The sequence below is a fragment of the Carassius auratus genome, chromosome 6 (assembly GCF_003368295.1).
Source record: "Carassius auratus strain Wakin chromosome 6, ASM336829v1, whole genome shotgun sequence".
NCBI lineage: Eukaryota > Metazoa > Chordata > Actinopteri > Cypriniformes > Cyprinidae > Carassius > Carassius auratus.
Window position 1 is genome coordinate 22,455,741 of NC_039248.1, and position 19,879 is coordinate 22,475,619.

Genomic DNA, 19,879 nt, shown 5'->3' on the forward strand with positions numbered 1-19,879 from the left:
GATCCTGGCAAGAACAAACATGTATTTTGATGAAGGTTAAAGAACACTGGGACACATAAGAGGTGCAACCTCAGCTTTGCTCACGTTTACATTCTCTCTATTTCCAGTCTGTAATACATGTGCATTCTCCACACAAACAATCCAGGTTTTGACAAAGTATATACTTAAAAATAAACATTAGAGAATTAACTTTACACCCCTGACCCCTGATATTTTGCATACATTATGTCTGGCTTAAATGACAATGTCAGAGGTTCCTATACTGGAGATATATGGACATTAATATGCAGAGTTAATGGGTCTGAGTAGAATCTTTGGCACCAGGTTAATGGTGTTGTGCTTCCTGTGTGTACACTTTGCTAAATGGACATCCCTCGAGTCAGCAAAAAACATAAATGAGGTGCTATTCATTTTATATGGAAAATTCCTTGTAGGAAGATGATGGAAAATAGCAACTGAAAGGAATATAGTGACAAACAAAAAGGCATTGACATGCTTTCTGACAGTTTTACACATTGACAAGCTTGAATTGACTCCCACTGAAAGAAAACTGCATTTAAAAAGGCAAAATGGCCTGTCAAGAAATGAGAAATATTTGACACCCGATTAAACACTTTTTACATAAAATTCTTCATTTTTTTAGTTTCTTGCAGCATATCATAAAAAACTTAATTTGCTTAAGAATTGAAAAGCTAAAAAATTAGCCTCATCAGAACTAGAGAATTATCATATCATGCCTGTATAAGAGCAAAAATAAATTCAAGCCTGATAAATTCAAGCCTGATAAACGCTGTGGAAAAATAATTACTTCTCAGTTCAAGTTGCCCTTGTAGCATTGTTTATGGTGCTTTTAGATGTCTTTTACTATTCATCCTTCAATTACATGTGTGGTGCTTGTTGACTTCAAAGTGATTGCTTATGGTGTACCACTATCAAAGATGTTCAGGAAGAAGACAAAACAGAGGGAGAGATTACAAATGGCTTTTAATGGGTCTGGAAGCACAGACAAAGATCAGATGTGAACCATTTAGAGTTTAAAATGCTCAAGCCTCCAACCAATATCTAGTATTTGAAATACAAACGGATCAATGAAGAGTGATTTGAAACATTATGAGGTGAATATGAATCATCTTTGATGCAGAAAATAAAGACTGATTGTGTAATCTGTGTTTTTTGTGCTCCTTGTACTTCTCGCTGAATTAACTTGAATCACAGTCCCTTTTCATTTGCATGATATCAGATTTCCCTTGCAGTCCTGGCTTTTTCCTGTATTAAAAGCTTAAATAGTGGAACCCGTTTAAAACCCAACTACCTTATCAAACTATAATTACAAAAAGTAGAAACACAAAAGCAGCAAATCTCCTGTACTTTGAATGAAAAGATGAGTTCCTTGAGAATATTTGTTCCCTGACTAATGCAATTCAAGTTTTTCAAGCATGACTGTGATATACTAAGTAGATTATAAATGTGCCACAGAAGAGTGTTCTTGTCTTGTCCAGATGTGGTACCACTGCTCTTGATCTTGAGCTTGAGCTTGATCAGCCTCTCACTTTTTTGGATGCTGTTAAAAAAATGTTTGTGCAATATTAGATTGATAAAATATTTTACAGAAAAAAATAATAATAATTTAACATGGCAAATTAATATTTGCTTGAATTCGTTTTGTATAGGTATACAATATAAATATGACAAAAAAACACTATACATAGACTACAGTTTTAAAATTTTGGGTCTGTAATTTATGTTTTTGAAAGTCACCAAAGCTGCATTTATTTGATAAAAAGTACAATAAATTAATAATAGTGAAATTTCATTCCATGAAAAAAAAAAAAAAAATCAACAATTAAAAAAATGTGTTTTCAATTTTAATGTTTAAAAATGTAATATATTCCCCTGTGATAGCAAATTTTCAACAGCCATTACTCCCTGTTACATCCAAGGTATTCATTCTAATAAAATGATCTGGTGCTCAAGAAACACTTCTTACAATTATCAATTTTGAAAACAGTCGCAGTGGCGTTCCGTCCATATAAGCTGCGGATGCTCTGCAAACCCAGGCCATTTGAGAGAATAAGTTCAAGGGGTTATTAACATAAACATGATTTTAAGTTGATCCCTTGTCATTAAGGAGTTAGGAATAAGTACATAGTATGTTTTATTTGCCAAAGGCAGTAATTATCTGTAAATTTACTTCAGTTACAGATGCCTCCACTCTGCTGCTGTGACACGTAAAGTTTGTAGCACATTCTCATTGGTTTGCTGGCCTGAGGCTGATTTCATGCACGAGGCAAGCTGTCCATGAAGCGCACGCCCAAGCAGAAAAATGCACTGTTGCTGTCAGATCTCAATTGCTGAAAATCACATTGTGTTTAATTCAAAACCAACTCGACTAAATAAAAAAAAATAAAAAAAAACGCTTTAACTGTATATTTTTGTTTTCTCAAGCAAAGAAAATTTAAAAGTCCTCATTTTTGATCATAGTCATAGACAACGTATGTTAAAAAAAAAAAGTATATAAAATTATAATAATTACAGGCAGGAAAAGAAAGAAACAGTCCTCTGAACATTTTGAACATTATTGTTCCTTTTTTTTGCGTATGCTTGTGTCGCTTACAGTTAAAATCCTTCTCTGATTTAATTTTTGTTTGCAAGGTTGCAACATTACTTGGCAATATTTTAAAGATATTATTATTTTGGACATTTTGCATGGTCTGTTATTGGAGTAGTGTCACCCGGGTGGGAGTTTTCACCCATTCACTAGGAATAATGAAAACCCTGCACCGGAGAACCTCAATGACCTAAGGGCAGCATTTCAAGAAGAGAGGAATGCCATGTCTCAGCAGACAAGAAGTCGGATTGTGAACAGCATGAGACATTGTTGTCATCTGTAACTGAGGCTCAAGGATGCATGACAAGTTATTGAGACACTGACATTTTTTGTTGTGGTATACCCACCAATGTTATTAGCTTTTATTTCAATAAATTGTTTGAGATAAAGAAATTACCATTAGATTATTCTACTTAAATGGCTTACTTTCATGATATAATATCACTGTACCATGAACTTTTTATATTTTCCATAAATTTCACCCGAAAGTCAAATATCCCTAACTTTTTGCAAGTAGTGCATATCTGTCTATCCATTCATATACTGTATATATCACCGTAAGTTTTGTCCTCAGCTCACTAGCCAGCGCCCCACAGTCTCTATCAACTGGTTGAAACAGCACTGAGCCACAATTTGAAGCTCGCCGCAGAGAGTGGTTCAATAAATGCTATTAAAATTAGCATATTCAGACTTTTTTTTTTTTAATGACAGCTCTTAACCTCACAAAAGTGCAGATAATTAACCTACGGTTTTTAGAAAGGATGGAGGAGACTGAAGATCTATAACTCTCGGAGGAAAACTGCGTGCCAGGACCTAATGGAATTCAGCCCCTCAGAACGTATGTCATCAAATTAAAACACACCGCAAATCACAAAAGCTCTTGTTGTAATGATCTCAAAGGGATATTGGATAGCAACTGGATTCATTTCCATTCTCTTCAGGTGAGCAGAAAAGCACATCTTAAGGGATCAAATATGGAACTGTAGGGCTGGCACTGTATTGCTCACCTCAGAGACACGATCACTAGACCTTCACAATAACAGGGTGAATGAATCTTAACGATCTATAGTGCTCCACCTCTGCTTTCTAATAAGCATCTGCTCACACGTCTGCACTGCTGCGATATCACGCTCAAAGACAGACATCCAACAGAGCGAGCAGGCTTCCAGAGAGACCGCACAGCCCACAAACCCCTAGCTTTCTCTTTACAAACACGTTTCTATAGGAATAACTCTGACCTAAGCTGATTTACCTTGGTTTCCTGGAACAGTGCATTTTAGAGAGAGGGGAAATGGCCTGCGCTTTCAGAGATGGTTCATTAACTTTTATGGGCCTAAATGATCTCTATGTTGACACAAGCTTAAAAAAAAAAACATATTTCAGGGAATAAAATCAATTTACATGAGGATGCACCATTAAATGCATGAAAGCACCTTTGGTCTGAAACTGATAATCTACAAATAGAAATGCACACAAGGTCATATACACATAATGCACTGGTGATCTGTAGATCTGTTTAGGACTGGTGAGACTCCAAGTGTTTGTTGGAAAAAAAATGGGGTCTATACTCTATGAAAACTGTGATATATTTGTTATGAGGTTACAAAGAAAGTTGAAATAAAACAGCATTTATTTGAAATAAAAACCTTATTAATATTGTACTGTACTATTGTAAATGTTGAGGTCTACTGAAATACTCACTGCAGCAGCGAGGGCTTGGTCTAGGTCTGCAATAATATCTTCTTCATCCTCCAGGCCCACAGACAAACGGATGAGCGTATCGCTAATGCCCAGCTCTTTCCTCTCATCCTCAGACACTGAAGCATGAGTCATAATCGCTCTGAAAAACAAGAGATGCAACATTATTGGAAATGGAGGTGGATGAAATGTTTCCCACAAAAAGGTTTTTTTTTCTTTTTTCATTTTTCAAAGATAACTCACGGTAACATCGGAAAAGGTTAAAAATCAAGAACACTTATTTAGAAAAAATTTTAGTGAATTACTTGTGAACCATAAATATCATAAACATATCACAGTGATGTTCCTAGAGATGATTAACCTTAACTTCGTTATATTGAAAGCGGATTACTATAACTATAAATGTTCCATTATTTCCTGCTAAATAATCTTCTACAATGAAGCAAACTGCTGGGAAAACAAGTGTTGTTTCTTCCATTTCTTTTTACTGTTACATTAAAGCTCTCACGCCCCCTAGAGGAAATCCAAAATAAGCCTCTCAGACTTTTAGCGCTTAAATGCAAAAAAAAAAAGGTAATATACTTAATGTTTATTTTCTGTATGCTCTGGATTTAAATCGGATTTTCCTTCAGAACAGTCAGTGGATTTGGATATACTTACGGGTGCTCCGCTAGACTCTCATAACCGCCAAGACTTTCAGCAAGTGCAAACAACTGAAATGCAAAACACAATATAGTTTCTTTAAAAATGTAAGACGTAAAAGATTTTCAAACTATATGAAGCTACAAAGCACCTTCAGACTGCTGAGGAAAGTTGAGGCGTGCTCCAGTTTTCCCTTGATGTAGAAGGTGATCATCCCAGGACATCCTGTGCACTGCCTCTTCGTCAGCTCATGCTGAGGGTGGGATGGAAGACCTGAAGGAAAAGAGTCAGTTAAATCCGACTGGAATATCAATTGAAGGTTGACCAATGGTTGTATCATACAAATGAAGCACCTACACTACTATTCAAAAGTTTTACATCATTAAAAAAAAATCCATTTGACTCATCCAAACATTTACTATTTTTATATTCAGATGGATTATCTGAGCAATTACCTCTATGTCAAAATCACCCAACATACACTTCTATACGAAGTCACAATAATATCACAGACACCTGGGAAGATGACTCTGTCCACTCTTGGGTCGGCCTCCAGAAACTGTGCCGCAGCCATTGCGTTCTTAAAGTGCTGCTTCATTCTCACATGAAGTGTCTTCAGACCCCGATTGCACATATAACAGTCAAATGGAGAAGGCACGGCCCCGAGAGCTGAAGTAAACAAGGAGGAAGACAGATCAAAACCAACTTTAAAAGTTCTACTTCCACTTTGCAGTTGGCATGTTTTTAATGTCACAATCGGAGATAAATCTCCAATCTGATGTAATTGCAATAAGAACCTTACAGAAAGCAGAAGGTTCCACATCAGGACTGTAGCAGTGTGACAGGTGGGAGGTATGGGATGAAATTGATAAAATTATAACTTGCGCAAATTATACGTTCAGTAATTAGACCAAGGGTAGGCAAGTTCGGCCCCAGGCAAGTTTGGTCCTATACAGCCGCAGTCCTGCAGAGTTCAGCTCCAACCTTGAAAAAAAACCTTGAGGTGGGCATACACTATGCGATTTCAGCAAGGTACCAACTCACACTCTACGAGTAGATCGCATGCGATGTAAAGCCAAAGCTCACGATTTTTATGCGCTCACTGTACGGTCCGATCGTCGAGTTGCGATTTGACTGCTCACACTATACGTGAGGAATCAACACGTATGTTTGTGGCGGTTTCTGAATAAACATGCTTTCCAGGGATAAACGCACTGCTTTGGTGATATGCGCAATTCTGTGTGCTGAAACGTTCAACAAAAAAAAAAAAAAAAGGAAAAAAGGCGAACACTGCATGACAAACGAGTCAGAATTCGGCTCAAAATCGGATGAAAATCGCACAGTGTATGCCCGGCCTTACCTGCCTGTAGCCTGAAGACATTGATGAGCTTGTTCAGGTGTGTTTGATTAGGGTTGAAGCTGAACTCTGCAGGGCTGCAGCTGTCTAGGACCAAACTTGCCAACCCCTGAATTAGCTCATTTAAAAATCACATTAAAATAAAGGATATAGCAATAATATTCAAAGAAAAAGGTTTTCCTGAAACTGTTTCTAAGCCATGTACTTCGAAATCAAGAGGGAATGAAGGAAATTATCTTTTTCAATGAGGGTACATGAAACAAAAAAGGGAAATATTGCCAGATGTTAATATATGATATTACTTTCACCTGAAGACAATTTACTTTATTTTCAAGTGAATTAAGTACATTTTTCTTGTCCGTTAGAGAAGACCCCCAATAGAGTTATGTGGGCATGTTAAAACAAAACTTGACACTGATAACACTGAGCTGAACCTTTAACACTCTTCATTGATAAGATCAGTGTACTATGATTCTCTGGCCTTGAGATTATCTGATTAAAAAAGAAAAAGATAAAAAAAAATAAAAAAAGAAATCAAAGCTTATTTTACAACACCAATCAGGTTTAGCACATCACAAATTGATTTTTTTTTGTGTAACTTTTGGATTATTAAGATTATAGTTCATATATATTCAAATATATAGTTCAAATATATAAAGAAGCATCTGTGCATGTGTGTGTGTGTGTGTGTGTGTGTGTGTATACACACACACACACACACACACACGCGCACACACGCACACAGCTGTTCAAGAGATTGGGATCAGTAAGACTTGTAATGTTTTTTAAAGAAGTCTCTTATGCTCATCAAGGCTACATTTATTTGATCAAATACATTAAAATCTTACTGATCCCAAACTTATATATATATATAGATACACACACACATACAATACAAATAAATATACATGTATAGTCTGTTCCCTATTGTTGGTAGGGTTCAATAATTTAGCTTTATTTCAAAGGGCAAAGAAAAAAAATATTCACATGCTATAAACTGCTTGTAAAATAAATCTTATATAATTATACAGCCCTTTTGATCTTGAGTCACAAAGTCATGCCATAAAGAGAAGAACTGTTTGCAGTAAATTAGGACGTCAACAGATTTTCACACTTGTTTCTTAAAGGTTTCAGTTTAAGTTAATAGAGTCTTACCATTCTGCAAAAACTTCAGTCGTTCATAGATGTCATCACGGCTGAGAGAAATCAGTCCCATCACAACATCACTGTGTCCTGGAATAACATGGATCATTTTCATTTTGATCAACAAAGTTTCAATTATACAAAAGGCTGAAGTAATTTTTGTATTTATTTTTACCATTCATGTACTTTGTTGCAGAGTTCATGCAGATGTCTGCTCCAAGTGCAAGGGGGCGCTGTTCCAGGAACGAGAAAAATGGTGAAATAATTGCATCATAATCTAGTTTCTGTACAAGGAAACTCTATCCCTGCACTGTCTGGACTCTTATAATACTCTTATAAAGTCAACTGTACACAATGTGTTTTTAACTTTATTAACTCACTTTTTAATTAGTAGCATAGCGTGAAAGATTAAGTTGTTGCTTTCTGGACATAGTAATGTCACCGAGTTCTCCGAATATTCATACATTAAAAAATGAGCAGCACTGGGTTATGTATTAAAATAATGCAAATGTTCATACCTGGAAGTAGGCTGACATGAAAGTGTTGTCCACAACCACAATTATGTCCTTGTTGTACTCATGGACAATATCTGCACAGCCCTTGATGTCCACAACCTTCATTGTAGGGTTTGTGGGTGTTTCAATCCACACCATCTGTAGAAATCAGAACATTTAATATGCCATTTCAGTTAAGAGTGGTACTTCTCAAAGCTTTTTAAGCAAATAATTACTCATTCAGCCCTCTCCCACACAGTAATTTTCTAATGCTGTCTGTCAGGTGTACCTTTGTATTTGGTTTTAGAGCTGCTTTTAGCTCCTCTAGCTTTGTGAGGTCAGCAAAAGAGATATCAAAGCCAACTTCCGCAGCTATTTTTCTGAAATAACGGTTAGTTCCTGGTAGAAAGAACAAGACAGTCTCAGTAAGAATATCAGCTTTTCACTGCCTTTTTATGAAGCCCAACTATCATTTCATTCATTCTTAGAATCAGTAACTCACCTCCATAAACATCATTCATGCACAAAATTCCATCTCCAGCCTTAAAAAGATGTGTGATGGTCAAAGTTGCAGCCAATCCAGAGGAAAGAGCGAGACCTATCAGAAAAGTCAGACAGAGCTTTAGGTTATGGCAATGTCATATAGCATATCATATAAATGTGTTGGTGACGGACTCACAGTATTGTGCACCATCCAAAGCAGCAACTGCTCTCTCAAGACAGTTTCTCGTGGGATTTCCACTCCTGCTGTACTCAAAACCCTGGCAGATGAAATATTAGAAAAGTGAAATTCAAAATGCTTGGCATAGTGTTTTGAATTGTGCAAATAAAATGTCAAATCTGTGAGTGAGAAATAAAGGGGGGAAAAACACACTTCAGTATGTAAATCCACACAAAACTCGAGTTAAAAACAGATTGTTGTGTAACTCCTTTACCAAGAGACATGTTGTTAATAGTCAACTTGCAGAGTCTTTGCTGATGTAATCAGTAACAACTATTGTCAAAAGGTATCCTATACAGTATACATTATAGTTTTTGAATGGTTCCAGAGGAGTTTGGTAAACTAAGACCAGCCTGAAACCACCAAATCCAGCTAATTACATTTCTTTTAGAAGGCAATTGAGCATAATAATGAAATACTTGACCTTAACCTGTGGTGGTGTTTAAACGTCAAGTATATTTTGTTAAATCACTGAATAAAATAAAAGGCCTGGCTTGGTTGGGATTTTCCAACAAAGTTCTACATAAAGACACTTTAAGCCAGCCTAAATAGCTTGCTGGTCTTTCAGCTTGGATAGGCCAAGTGCCCAATGTCCCTCTAAAACCAACCAAAACACCAGCCTGGTAGACCGTTTAAAACCAGTAAGCCCATTTAACTGGTTTTTCAGCAGGATATGAGATGCTTTGTCACTGTGACATAAGCACAGTATTAACTCAAAACCTACATGTCTTTAATTTAGTTACGCTTGGCATATATGCATATATATATAACTGTATAATAATACTAATACAAATTTTCCTTTAACACAAAGGCCATCAAAATTCGTCAAATCCATATATGGAAGCGGCGCGTGAGAGTTGCTAATCAAAGAAACAATCGCGAGTTTGTCACTCGATCAAGTAAAATCATCACAATCTAGCGTACATACTCAAATATCAGGTTAATACGAAACACTTAATATATTTTCAATATCAAATTCTAACAAAATGGCTCAATGGCTTACCGCATGTTTCCCGGGTCCGTGTTGTTTAAAGGTAGTAGAGAGCGAAATAGGAGGCACTACGGCTCTAGAGTTCCACTGCTCCGGCTCTGAACCAACGTGGATCGCGTCTGTAGCGAATGATTTAAAGAGCGGCTGGTAGCCGGCTGAGCTGTCGTCCTGCCTTTGTGAAGCCATGTGTGCTCCGGATATGACCGACGATGAGATACCGCGTCCCTGAAATCACAGAAGAGTGAATAGCTCTCTCTTACTGTAAATTATTTACATCACACAGGAGGGTTGAAGCAACAAAACCTTTGTACACCAATCACTGTATGTGTAGTAGAAGGGAATGGAGTGGATTGGTGATCGCTCAGGGGCGTAGTGGGTCACGTGATCAGTGTCACGGTTGAGCGAACTGATGATGCAACGTTACATGACAAAACCTAACCAAAATTTATTCATTTATACCATCAAAACTAAATGTTATGGGTTAGGGTCATACAGTCTATAGTCCTCAGTCCACTGCATGACAACTCTTTGTGTTGAATATTAATTGGTTATGATAATTTGATATGGAGGCTGGACTTTGTAGGAATAATAGTTACATAATATCAGCATTGTGTGTGTCTTTAAAAACAAGAAACATACAGGGTCGCAGACCCTGTAGTATTTTGTAGCATGCAATTTAGTATAATTAACTTTCATGTACATTTTTAAATTCTAAAAGAGTAATTTAAATCGAGTTGGCTATATGATCAATGTGGTACTTTTTGAAAAACAATTTAACTGCACACAAGTTAATATAAAAAAGAAATCATATTTATTTTACTTTTTTATTTTATTTAATCATTTTAAATTTTTATTAAGTGCTTTATTACAGTTTAAATCACCAGAAAGTTAAATTCAGGTCTGGGTCTTACCATGTAGGCAGTTTGGCACATCATTTTGGTTTATCAGCCCAAAAGTACAATCTAATAGGGTGACCAGACGTCCTGTTTTTCCCAGGACAACCCCGTATTTCAGCTCAATTTTTAGTGTCCTGACTTATTAAAAAAAAAAAAAAAAAAAAAGATAATGTTTTGTCCCATATTTCCACATTTCTTTACAACTGGGTGATCAGAGCAAGTGGTAGAAGTGTTCTGTCACCCAAGAACAGAAGTTCTCCTTGTGCCTTTACTGTCAAATACACACCCTGCTGTCAAAATGTTCATCGTGTGGAGTATGGCTTAAGTGAACGTGAACAGGTGATTGAAAACCAGATATATGTGTCAGTGTGTAACTACATTAATTCGGTAAGAGACAGCTGGTTAAATACCAAAATCCCCCCAACCCCCAACACACACACACCACAAATTTTAGGCTTCTTGGTCAAAATAGAAGCTCTCTGGTTTGCCCTTTCTATTTCACTAGCAGGTAAGGATCCAATATTTAATACATCCAGGCTAGCTATTTTGACTTCTTGTTCTGAAGCCTATTTTGATTTCAAGCATTCATTCCATGTATTTGTTGGTAATTTCAGCTACCCTACTTTATTTAGAGAGAATGAAGTGAATGGTAAAGAATCCAGTGTTTTAATAACATCTGAGCAGACACAGCCATATCCTGCGTCATAAAAAACAACCTGCTGAGTCAGTGATGTAAGATGTGAGCAATACAGTAATCAGAAATTCGGCCAGAGATCGAAAAATAAAGAAATGGAAATGTGGAAATTCTATATACTTGATGATCTGTGTGACTTTGTTATACGACCATTCCATTGTGTTGCAGATGATTCATGTTAGGAGGGCAATGACATGATCTTGTTCGATGTGGAGCAATGGGCTTCCAGTCCTAAGACTGATGTGTAACATGGTTTAGAAATACTGGAATACTGGAAGTGATTTCAGAGGATGAATCAGCTCGAGATGGCGCAAACTTCATTCAAAACCACTGGTTTAAGCTTTTCTTATATTGAATATCCTACTTTTCTAATACAATCAGCTAAACAAAACACCTGCAACTGCATACGATAGAATAAAACATATCAAGCAAAGAATATGAATGTATCTGTCTTCCAAATACATAACATCTCTAACACATTCATTATTAAACATCTAAAAATATAGCTGAATTATTTTAAGATGTTTGGATTAGATATCTAAATGTTTAGACCATGATAAATATCCCCAACAAGTTATGTTGTCTGGAAAGAGCACACACACAAAAAACCCTTTCATAATTTAAACCTGTTTGACCTGAAATAGTTGGACAGGCTGGAGCACAAATACTGTATTTGTTACTGTATTAGTAATTTAGTCAACAAAAATATAACTAAAATATTTTTTATATATATTCAGCATTGCTGAATATGGCAGAAAGACTATTTTAGCACTGCATTTTCAGTTTTTATATTTTCACAGTTATATTAATCACTGTGTAATGTGTTCAGTATTCTATCAAAGAAAGTGTAAATTAAAAGCTTCAGGGAAGCATAATTCAAATCGTTGTATTGTACATACAACAAGATTAGTACTAAAAGTACAAACTGTGAGGCATTTGTTCCTGACAGTAAATCAAATGTCTGCACTGTGGTTAACCACACCTACTGCTTTTAGTCACTGCGACTGATATCTTTTACAAACAGAAGCATTAAAACAGTGAACATACTTGAGCTTTTTAGTTTTATTACTATTTTAACATGCTGAATGGATGTCACTGATGATGGTATATTATTTTTTGTATCGTGTTACATGAACAGGACTGTGGCGAGTGGGGCGGGGCCGAGAGGCGTGGGAACGAGGAGTGAGGCCAGGTGCAGCTCATCTTCAATCACTACACCTGGCCTCACTCCTCGTCCCCACGCCTCTCGGTCCCGCCCCACTCGCCACAAGGACCAAACAATATAAAGAGCCTACTGAAATAGCATTTTTGTAAATAGCAGTTTTAAACATTCTGTGCAGCTTTTACTTTTAATGATCTAAACACAACTGTTACCAAACTCACCTATGTCAGCATATACAGAAGCCTCCTCTGACCCAGCTTTTGTCAACTTCACCCCTGCATGAAAAGAGGGCACAGTTACCATACCAACCCATACAACTATGCACGAAACCGGTGTCACTGAGCCAGAAAACAGAGATGTAACTGTTTATTTTTCCTCCCCTTGCACTCCTTAGACACTGAATCACTAATTTGTATAGCTTAAATTATAAATAAGAACTGGTATTCCCGAATTGTTTTCTGGTGGGAAATGTTTTCCCAATCCTGGAGCAATATTTTTAATAAGTAAAAAAAAAAAAAAAATCCTTCATTTAGTATTCCTCACAAAGTAACATATAATCCTGCAATACACATGAAATTAAAAGACATAATTTAGCCTTGTACAACATTTCAGTTCACTTGCAAATTAGTTATCATGCCATGTCCAACCTTTCCATTAAATTCAACCTAGATGAATGCTAGTCCTGCTTTTCCATGAAAGCTGTCATTTAAACTTACTATTACGGTAACCTTTTTTACTGTTCATCTACCAATCAAAGTTTTTAATCTTAAAGTACTTAAGCAACTTAAGTGTTAAGTTATTCTGTTAAATTTCAATATTAACTAAATGTTGAACAATTTTGCTATATTATTACATGTAAATTCAGCTGTAACTGTTTATTTTCAGGTTTATATATAGAGAGAGCGAGATAGATAACATTACTCTAATAGTCTACAGAAAAAAAACAAGACTCAACTAAATTTTAAGAACAATCTTCTGAAACATTATAAAAGATTTTACTGTCACTTACTTTTCTGTGTTTGACAAGTGACTTTCCATCAGGTCCAAAAACTAAGCAGCTGTTATACAGCTTTCCTCCTCAGGAATGGAACCTACAACAAAGACACAGTCATGTGAGGGACATGGAAATGAATGGCATCAAACACACTAACGTGCTGGTTTGTGTCTGAGGGTCTCACCGCCCACTAAATAGACCCCACAATCCTTGGCTGCCTCCGACAACACCTTTGTGGACTCTCCGGGGATCTTCTCAGCATACTCAGCAAAGAACCCAGTTCCATAAGGGGAGTTGAAGCACTCCTTCAAACAAACATATACATAATTGATTATTAAATGCCATATTTTTTTTATAAACCAATATTAATATAGTATTCATAACCTAATATATAGAATGTAATACTCACAGTTAAGACTACAACTTTTGCACCTTGTCCCGCAGCCTCCTTCACTAGTTTTTGTGCTCTTCCTAAGTTAGTTTCATTGTAGTTTTGAGTGATTTTAGTTAATTGCACAGTCAAAACATGATCTGTATGAACCACATCTGCAGTTAAAACATAATATAATATTTTTATTTAAATGAATACTCCAGTCATTACTCCAGAATTCAGCATCACAGGATATTTTCGGACTCATTTCGAATATGGCCAGACTCGGGTGACACAGAGACATTGTAAAAACACATAATCACAAATGATATGATACATATGGAGGGTTATGTCCTTAGAATACATGGCTTTTTAATTATTTGCTGTGAAATTATTTCTGCAAAACATTTCAACTATTACTGTGGTCATATGTTGTCAAGTCAAGCAATCACATTGCTCAGTGATTTGCTTCACAATTACACCAAATCTGATCTGGTTTCAAAAGAAAAAGTAGGACTGTGTATATTATGTTTTTGGAATCAATACTAGTTCACATACTCATCATTGTATGCTATATATCATATGGTTGGTCCTGCTTATATCACAGAAGGATAATTAGTATGTTATTATTTGTTGCAAAGGCACTGTGAGGAAAAAAACTAACTACTTACATCTCTAGTCTTATATCATATTACTATATCAAGTACATCTTTACTATATCAACTACTGTTACTCATTTGAATGTTCCTAGGGTTTATTCAGAGCGTGTTAAAAAGTGTTTTTTCTCTTTATGCACTCTGGTTATGGAATAATATGCAAGCCATAATTTTACTTAGAATCAATTCCATCTACTGCAAGCTGCACTGAAGGAATCATGCTGCTGTTATCATTGATCTTTCATATATTTTAGGGCTGCACAATTAATCAAATTTCTAATCGCAATTACAATTATGAATGCTAAAATTACATAATTGTTCAAAGCGGCAATTAATTGTTCAAAGTCCACTTATGTTATTCTCCATGCTTAAGATATGTTTTTTTTTCTTAAGGGCTTTTCCATTGTTTTAGTTTTAGTTGTAGTATAACATTATAATAATTTACTTTTTTGTAATTCATAGAAGAAACCAATCCAATTAGTTAAGAGTGTTTTCAGCTTGTTTATTTTCATATAAAAATATGGCATGCAGTTGCATCAAACAATTGTATAAACATAATTCAATGCTAACTGGGATAATCATAATTATTAAATAGCAATCACAATTTCAAGGGAATAATTAACAATTATGATTTTTGTCATAATCGTGCAGCCCTAATATATTTAATTGTATATGTTGTTTAAATTGTGCATTGTGTTCTTTAAGTGAAACTTTATGTAGCCATCTTGACTGAGACTGCCTGGAGGAAGAGATTCTATTTCTCAATGGAACCTTCCTGGTAAAAGAAAGAATAAATTAAATAAATAAATATCACCCAAAATTCATGTCCTGATTTGCTTCTAAATAAAATATTATATTATAAACTACAAAAAAGGTTTACTTCTTCATATTGGTGGTAACTGCTATACATTTTTATGATTATTTAATGTATAGTTCAAAAGAACAATATTTATTTACAATATAAATCTTTTGTAATTTTATAAACATCTTTATTGTGACTTAGAACAAAATTATGCTTCCTTGCCAAATAAAATAAGCTTTCTAGCTGAAATTATAATTTCACTCAAAAAAAAAAAAAAAAACTATTGTCACTGAATGTTTCTAAAATGTTGACACAATTCTTATCATGTGAGTCAATGAATGAAATGTATGCAAAAATGAAATGTGTTCTGAACTACTCACTGCAGCAGCAAGGGCTTGGTCTAGGTCTGCAATAATATTTTCTTCATCCTCCAGGCCTACAGACAAACGGATGAGCGTATCACTAATGCCCAGCTCTTTCTTCTCATTTTCAGCCACAGAAACATGAGTCATACTTACTCTAGAAATGAAGGAGTGCACCATGGGAAATGGAGGTGGATGAAATGTCACCACAAATTTTTTTTTCTTCATATAAATCTTTTTGATTTGCGTATCGTTTATTTCTTAAGGATGATGCAATCCCAAGGAAAAAGGGTCACGATCATGTGTTGGAACCACAGGCGGTGAGTAAAACTGCTTCAAATATCTCTGCCTCCTTGTTAGTGCGTCCCCTCCCATGCCAGAGACTCAGGTTCGAGCCCCGCTCGGAGCGAGTCGTTGCTGCTGCTGCTCTCGTTCAGTTTCAGCCTCTGGATCTGATTCTGGATCATAAATAAACGGCTGAATCTGACTGTAAGCCATGGTTTGTTTTGAATGATGGGTTTTCCCTCACGGTAATGTCACAGCTTCCACATGCTCTCAACACAAAAGCCTACTGGCGCTTGTGATTCTTTAGCTCCGCCCACATGTCACGCCTCCAGCCGGTCGTGTTTTTCTGGGAAAAATCGGTACAGACTATCTTTCTCTTATGAATATAATAAAACGGAAGACTTTTTGGATTTATGAAGGATGCAGTACTACTCTATATGTACTCAAGATTAACAGGATATTGAGTGAAAACGAGCATTTCACCCCCCCTTTAATGCTTTTTTTTATATGTCAAGTGGATTTGGATATACTTATGGGTGCTCTGCTAGACTCTCAACACCACCAAGACAATCAGCAAGTGCAAACAACTGAAATGCATAAAACAATGTAAAATTCTTTAAAGAGGAAAGTTGAGGCGTGCTCCAGTTTTCCTTTGATATAGAAAGAGATCATCCCAGGACATCCTGTGCACTGCCTCTTTGTCAGCTCATGCTGAGGGATGGAAGACCTGAAGGAAAAGAGATGATTAAGATCTATCAGTATCAGTTCATTATGAATAATCCAGTTCAGTTTTGAAGCATGTAAACTACTATTCAAAAGTGTAATGTAAGATTTATTTAACTTTTTTTTTTTTTTTTTTTTTTACATTTAAACTCACATTACAGGATACATACAGGACACAACAGCCGTTTTCAACTGTAACAATATCAATTATAATAGAATTATAATTATTATTTAAGAACATGCATAAAGAAATGTTTTTGGGCACCAAATCATCATATTAGAATGGTTTCTAATGGATCATGTGACACTAAAGACTGCAGTTATGACTGTTGAAAATTCAGATTTTCCATCACAGGAATAAATTATGTTATCATTATATTCAGATGGGCTGTTTGAACAACTTGCCAAAATTGTCTAACATGCATTTTTATATAAAGTCACAATAATATTTCTCCAGAAACTGTGCCGCAGCCATTGCGTTCCTAAAGTGCTGCTTCATTCTCACGTGAAGTGTCTTCAGACCCTGATTGCACATATAACAGTCAAAGGGAGAAGGCACAGTCCCAAGAGCTGAAGAAAATAGAGAGGAAGGGAGATGAAAATGAACCCTTTGCTTCTGCTATGCTCAAGCTCATTTTTTTTTGCATTTCAATCAGGCACAATTCTGCAATGTATTGCTAAAAAAAAGAAAAAAAAGAAAGAAAGCTCAAGGTTTAATCATCACATTAGGACTGTAACAGTGTGACAGGTGGAAAGTATGTGATAAAACTGGAAAAAATATAATTTGCTCAAATTATTGATTACACAAGGATTTTCATAGTGAGATTACACTACATGCAATAACAAAAGGGAAATATCAGCAGCAGATATTAAAACAGGATATTACTGATATTACCTGAAGGACAAGTAACGTAATAAGAATTGTTTTCCCTTACAAGACACTCCCAATAGTGTAGATAAAAGAACTTCTAACTGGTGCCTCTCTTGGTCATGTTAAAACACATCTTCAGCATGTTTATGTACTGTACATTATAACACCGAGCTGAACCTTTAACAGTCTTTGATGATATGTTTAGTGGCCTATGATTCCTTGCCCTTCTGATTACTTAAAAATATTTTGAATAATGTGTGCGTGTGTGTATCTGTGTGTAGACAGACAGACTTACTGACTGAAAGATAGATCCTTACCACTCTGCAAAAACTTCAGTCGTTTATAGATGTCATCACGGTTGAGAGAAATCAGTCCCATCACAACATCACTGTGTCCTGGAATAACATGGATCATTTTCATTTTGATCAACAAAGTTTCAGTTATACAAAAGGCTGAAGTAATTTTTGTATTTATTTTTACCATTCATGTACTTTGTTGCAGAGTACATGCCGATGTCTGCTCCAAGTGCAAGGGGGCGCTGTTCCAGGTAAGAGAAAAACTGTTTAATATTTAAGTCAGTATTTAGTTTCTTTATAAGGAAATTCAATCCCTGCACTGGAATCTTCTAAATGATACTTAAGTATTGTACTCAGTGCATAATAAAAAGGTACATTTATCTGAAATCACTTTTTAATTAGTAGCATAGTGTGAAACATTAAGGCATTACTCGTTGGACATATTAATATTCCTTTATTTTCTGAGATTATGATTATATTCATCAAACACCAGCAGCACTGGGTTATGTATTAAAATAATGCAAATGTTCATACCTGAAAATAGGCTGACATGAAAGTGTTGTCCACAACCACAATTATGTCCTTGTTGTACTCATGGACAATATCTGCACAGCCCTTGATGTCCACAACCTTCATTGTAGGGTTTGTGGGTGTTTCAGTCCACACCATCTGTAGACATCATGTAAAATTAAATATTCAGTATGCAATTTTAGTTAGGTGCGGTACTTCCCAAATCTAATTAACATGTTATTGTCGGGTTTAATCAGGTGAGCAAATATTTCCCCATCAATCCCTTTTTTTAATGCTTTCTCTACCAAGTGTACCTTTGTATTTGGTTTTAGAGCTGCCTTTAGCTCCTCTAACTTTGTGAGGTCAGCAAAAGAGACATCAAGGCCAAATTCCACAGTTATTTTTGAGAGATACTCATTTGTTCCTGATGGGAAATACATGACAGACTCAGCAAGACTCAACTAGTGTCAAATCTCATTTTATTTATTAGCTACAAGGAGCAGTAACTCACCTCCATAAACATCATTCATGCACAAAATTCCATCTCCAGCCTTAAAAAGATGTGTGTTGGTCAAAGTTGCAGCCAATCCAGAGGAAAGAGCGAGACCTATCAGAAAAGTCAGACAGAGCTTTAGATTATGGCAATGTCATATAGCATATCATATAAATGTGTTGGTGACGGACTCGCAGAATTGTGCACCATCCAAAGCAGCAACTGCTCTCTCAAGACAGTTTCTCGTGGGATTTCCACTCCTGCTGTACTCAAAACCCTGGCAGAATAAAATAACAGGGAAAACCTTGGAATTCAAAATACTACACAAACCAGTTTTTTTTTTTTTTTTTTTTTTTTATTGTAAAGGAAATGTAAACTCTGTGAATGAGGAATTAACAAAAAAACATTAAAGAGGTCTAATCTAAGTAAATACCAGATTAAAAAGTACAGGAAAGTTGGTACTGTTATTTTGTGGTATAATTTTTTTTATGAAGAAACACAGTTCACAAGGGAACATGATCTTTTTACTTAAACCAGCTTCCTATGAAATGTAATTGTTGAGTAAATAATCAGTCAAATTTCAGTTAATGCAGCATCTTTGCTGATGCAATCTGTAACCGTAAAGGTATCTTATCATTTGTTGACTTGATCCTCCAGAAGGGTTTGGGTCTAGGAGACCATTTTAAATCAGCTAACACTGGCTTAAACTAGCCAAAACCAGATGAATGCTTTAAAGCAGGGCAACTGAGCATTATACTGAAGAATTTCTCCTTAAGATGTGGTGATGTTTCAATGTCAAATTTTGTTAATTTATCCAATATTAACACAAATAGGCCTGACTTGTAATTTGCAAAGTGAATCCTGCTGATAACAACAAATGGATCATCACCATTAATATCCAACTAATTTAGTCATCTAGATTTGAAGAAAGGTTTATTCCAAGACATTATTAGGTTTATTCCAAGGTATTATTCTATAGGTATAGGTATTATTCTACATGACCAATTTTAGATCCCTTAATCCTACCCATACCTTAACTTAATAACTACCTTACTAAGTTTCAATAAACAGAAAATTCGGAGTTTATTGAAGCAAAAGTGAAAGAAAAAAG

General features: G+C 35.6%; 1 protein-coding gene, 1 long non-coding RNA gene and 1 pseudogene across 2 annotated transcripts; all 3 read right to left on the reverse strand.

The window, feature by feature from the left end:
• Positions 1-966: 966 nt before the first annotated feature.
• Positions 967-9,972, reverse strand: LOC113101437 (cystathionine gamma-lyase). The gene is made up of 12 exons (XM_026265646.1): positions 9,667-9,972; positions 8,622-8,703; positions 8,445-8,540; positions 8,232-8,341; positions 7,967-8,101; positions 7,624-7,681; positions 7,461-7,538; positions 5,465-5,617; positions 5,100-5,221; positions 4,967-5,019; positions 4,310-4,448; positions 967-1,561 (listed from the first exon to the last, which is right to left on the reverse strand). The coding sequence occupies exons 1-12, from the start codon at positions 9,838-9,840 to the stop codon at positions 1,547-1,549; spliced, it is 1,215 nt and encodes a 404-aa protein (XP_026121431.1). The 5' UTR covers positions 9,841-9,972; the 3' UTR covers positions 967-1,546.
• Positions 9,973-12,626: 2,654 nt separating this feature from the next.
• LOC113101453 (uncharacterized) lies at positions 12,627-15,909 on the reverse strand. Its single transcript, XR_003290120.1, has 6 exons — positions 15,747-15,909; positions 15,609-15,664; positions 13,810-15,201; positions 13,585-13,705; positions 13,416-13,497; positions 12,627-12,681 (listed from the first exon to the last, which is right to left on the reverse strand). It is a non-coding gene; the product is annotated as an uncharacterized LOC113101453 (long non-coding RNA).
• A 407-nt stretch (positions 15,910-16,316) lies between these two features.
• LOC113088938 (cystathionine gamma-lyase-like) lies at positions 16,317-19,798 on the reverse strand (annotated as a pseudogene).
• Between the last annotated feature and the right edge of the window lie 81 nt (positions 19,799-19,879).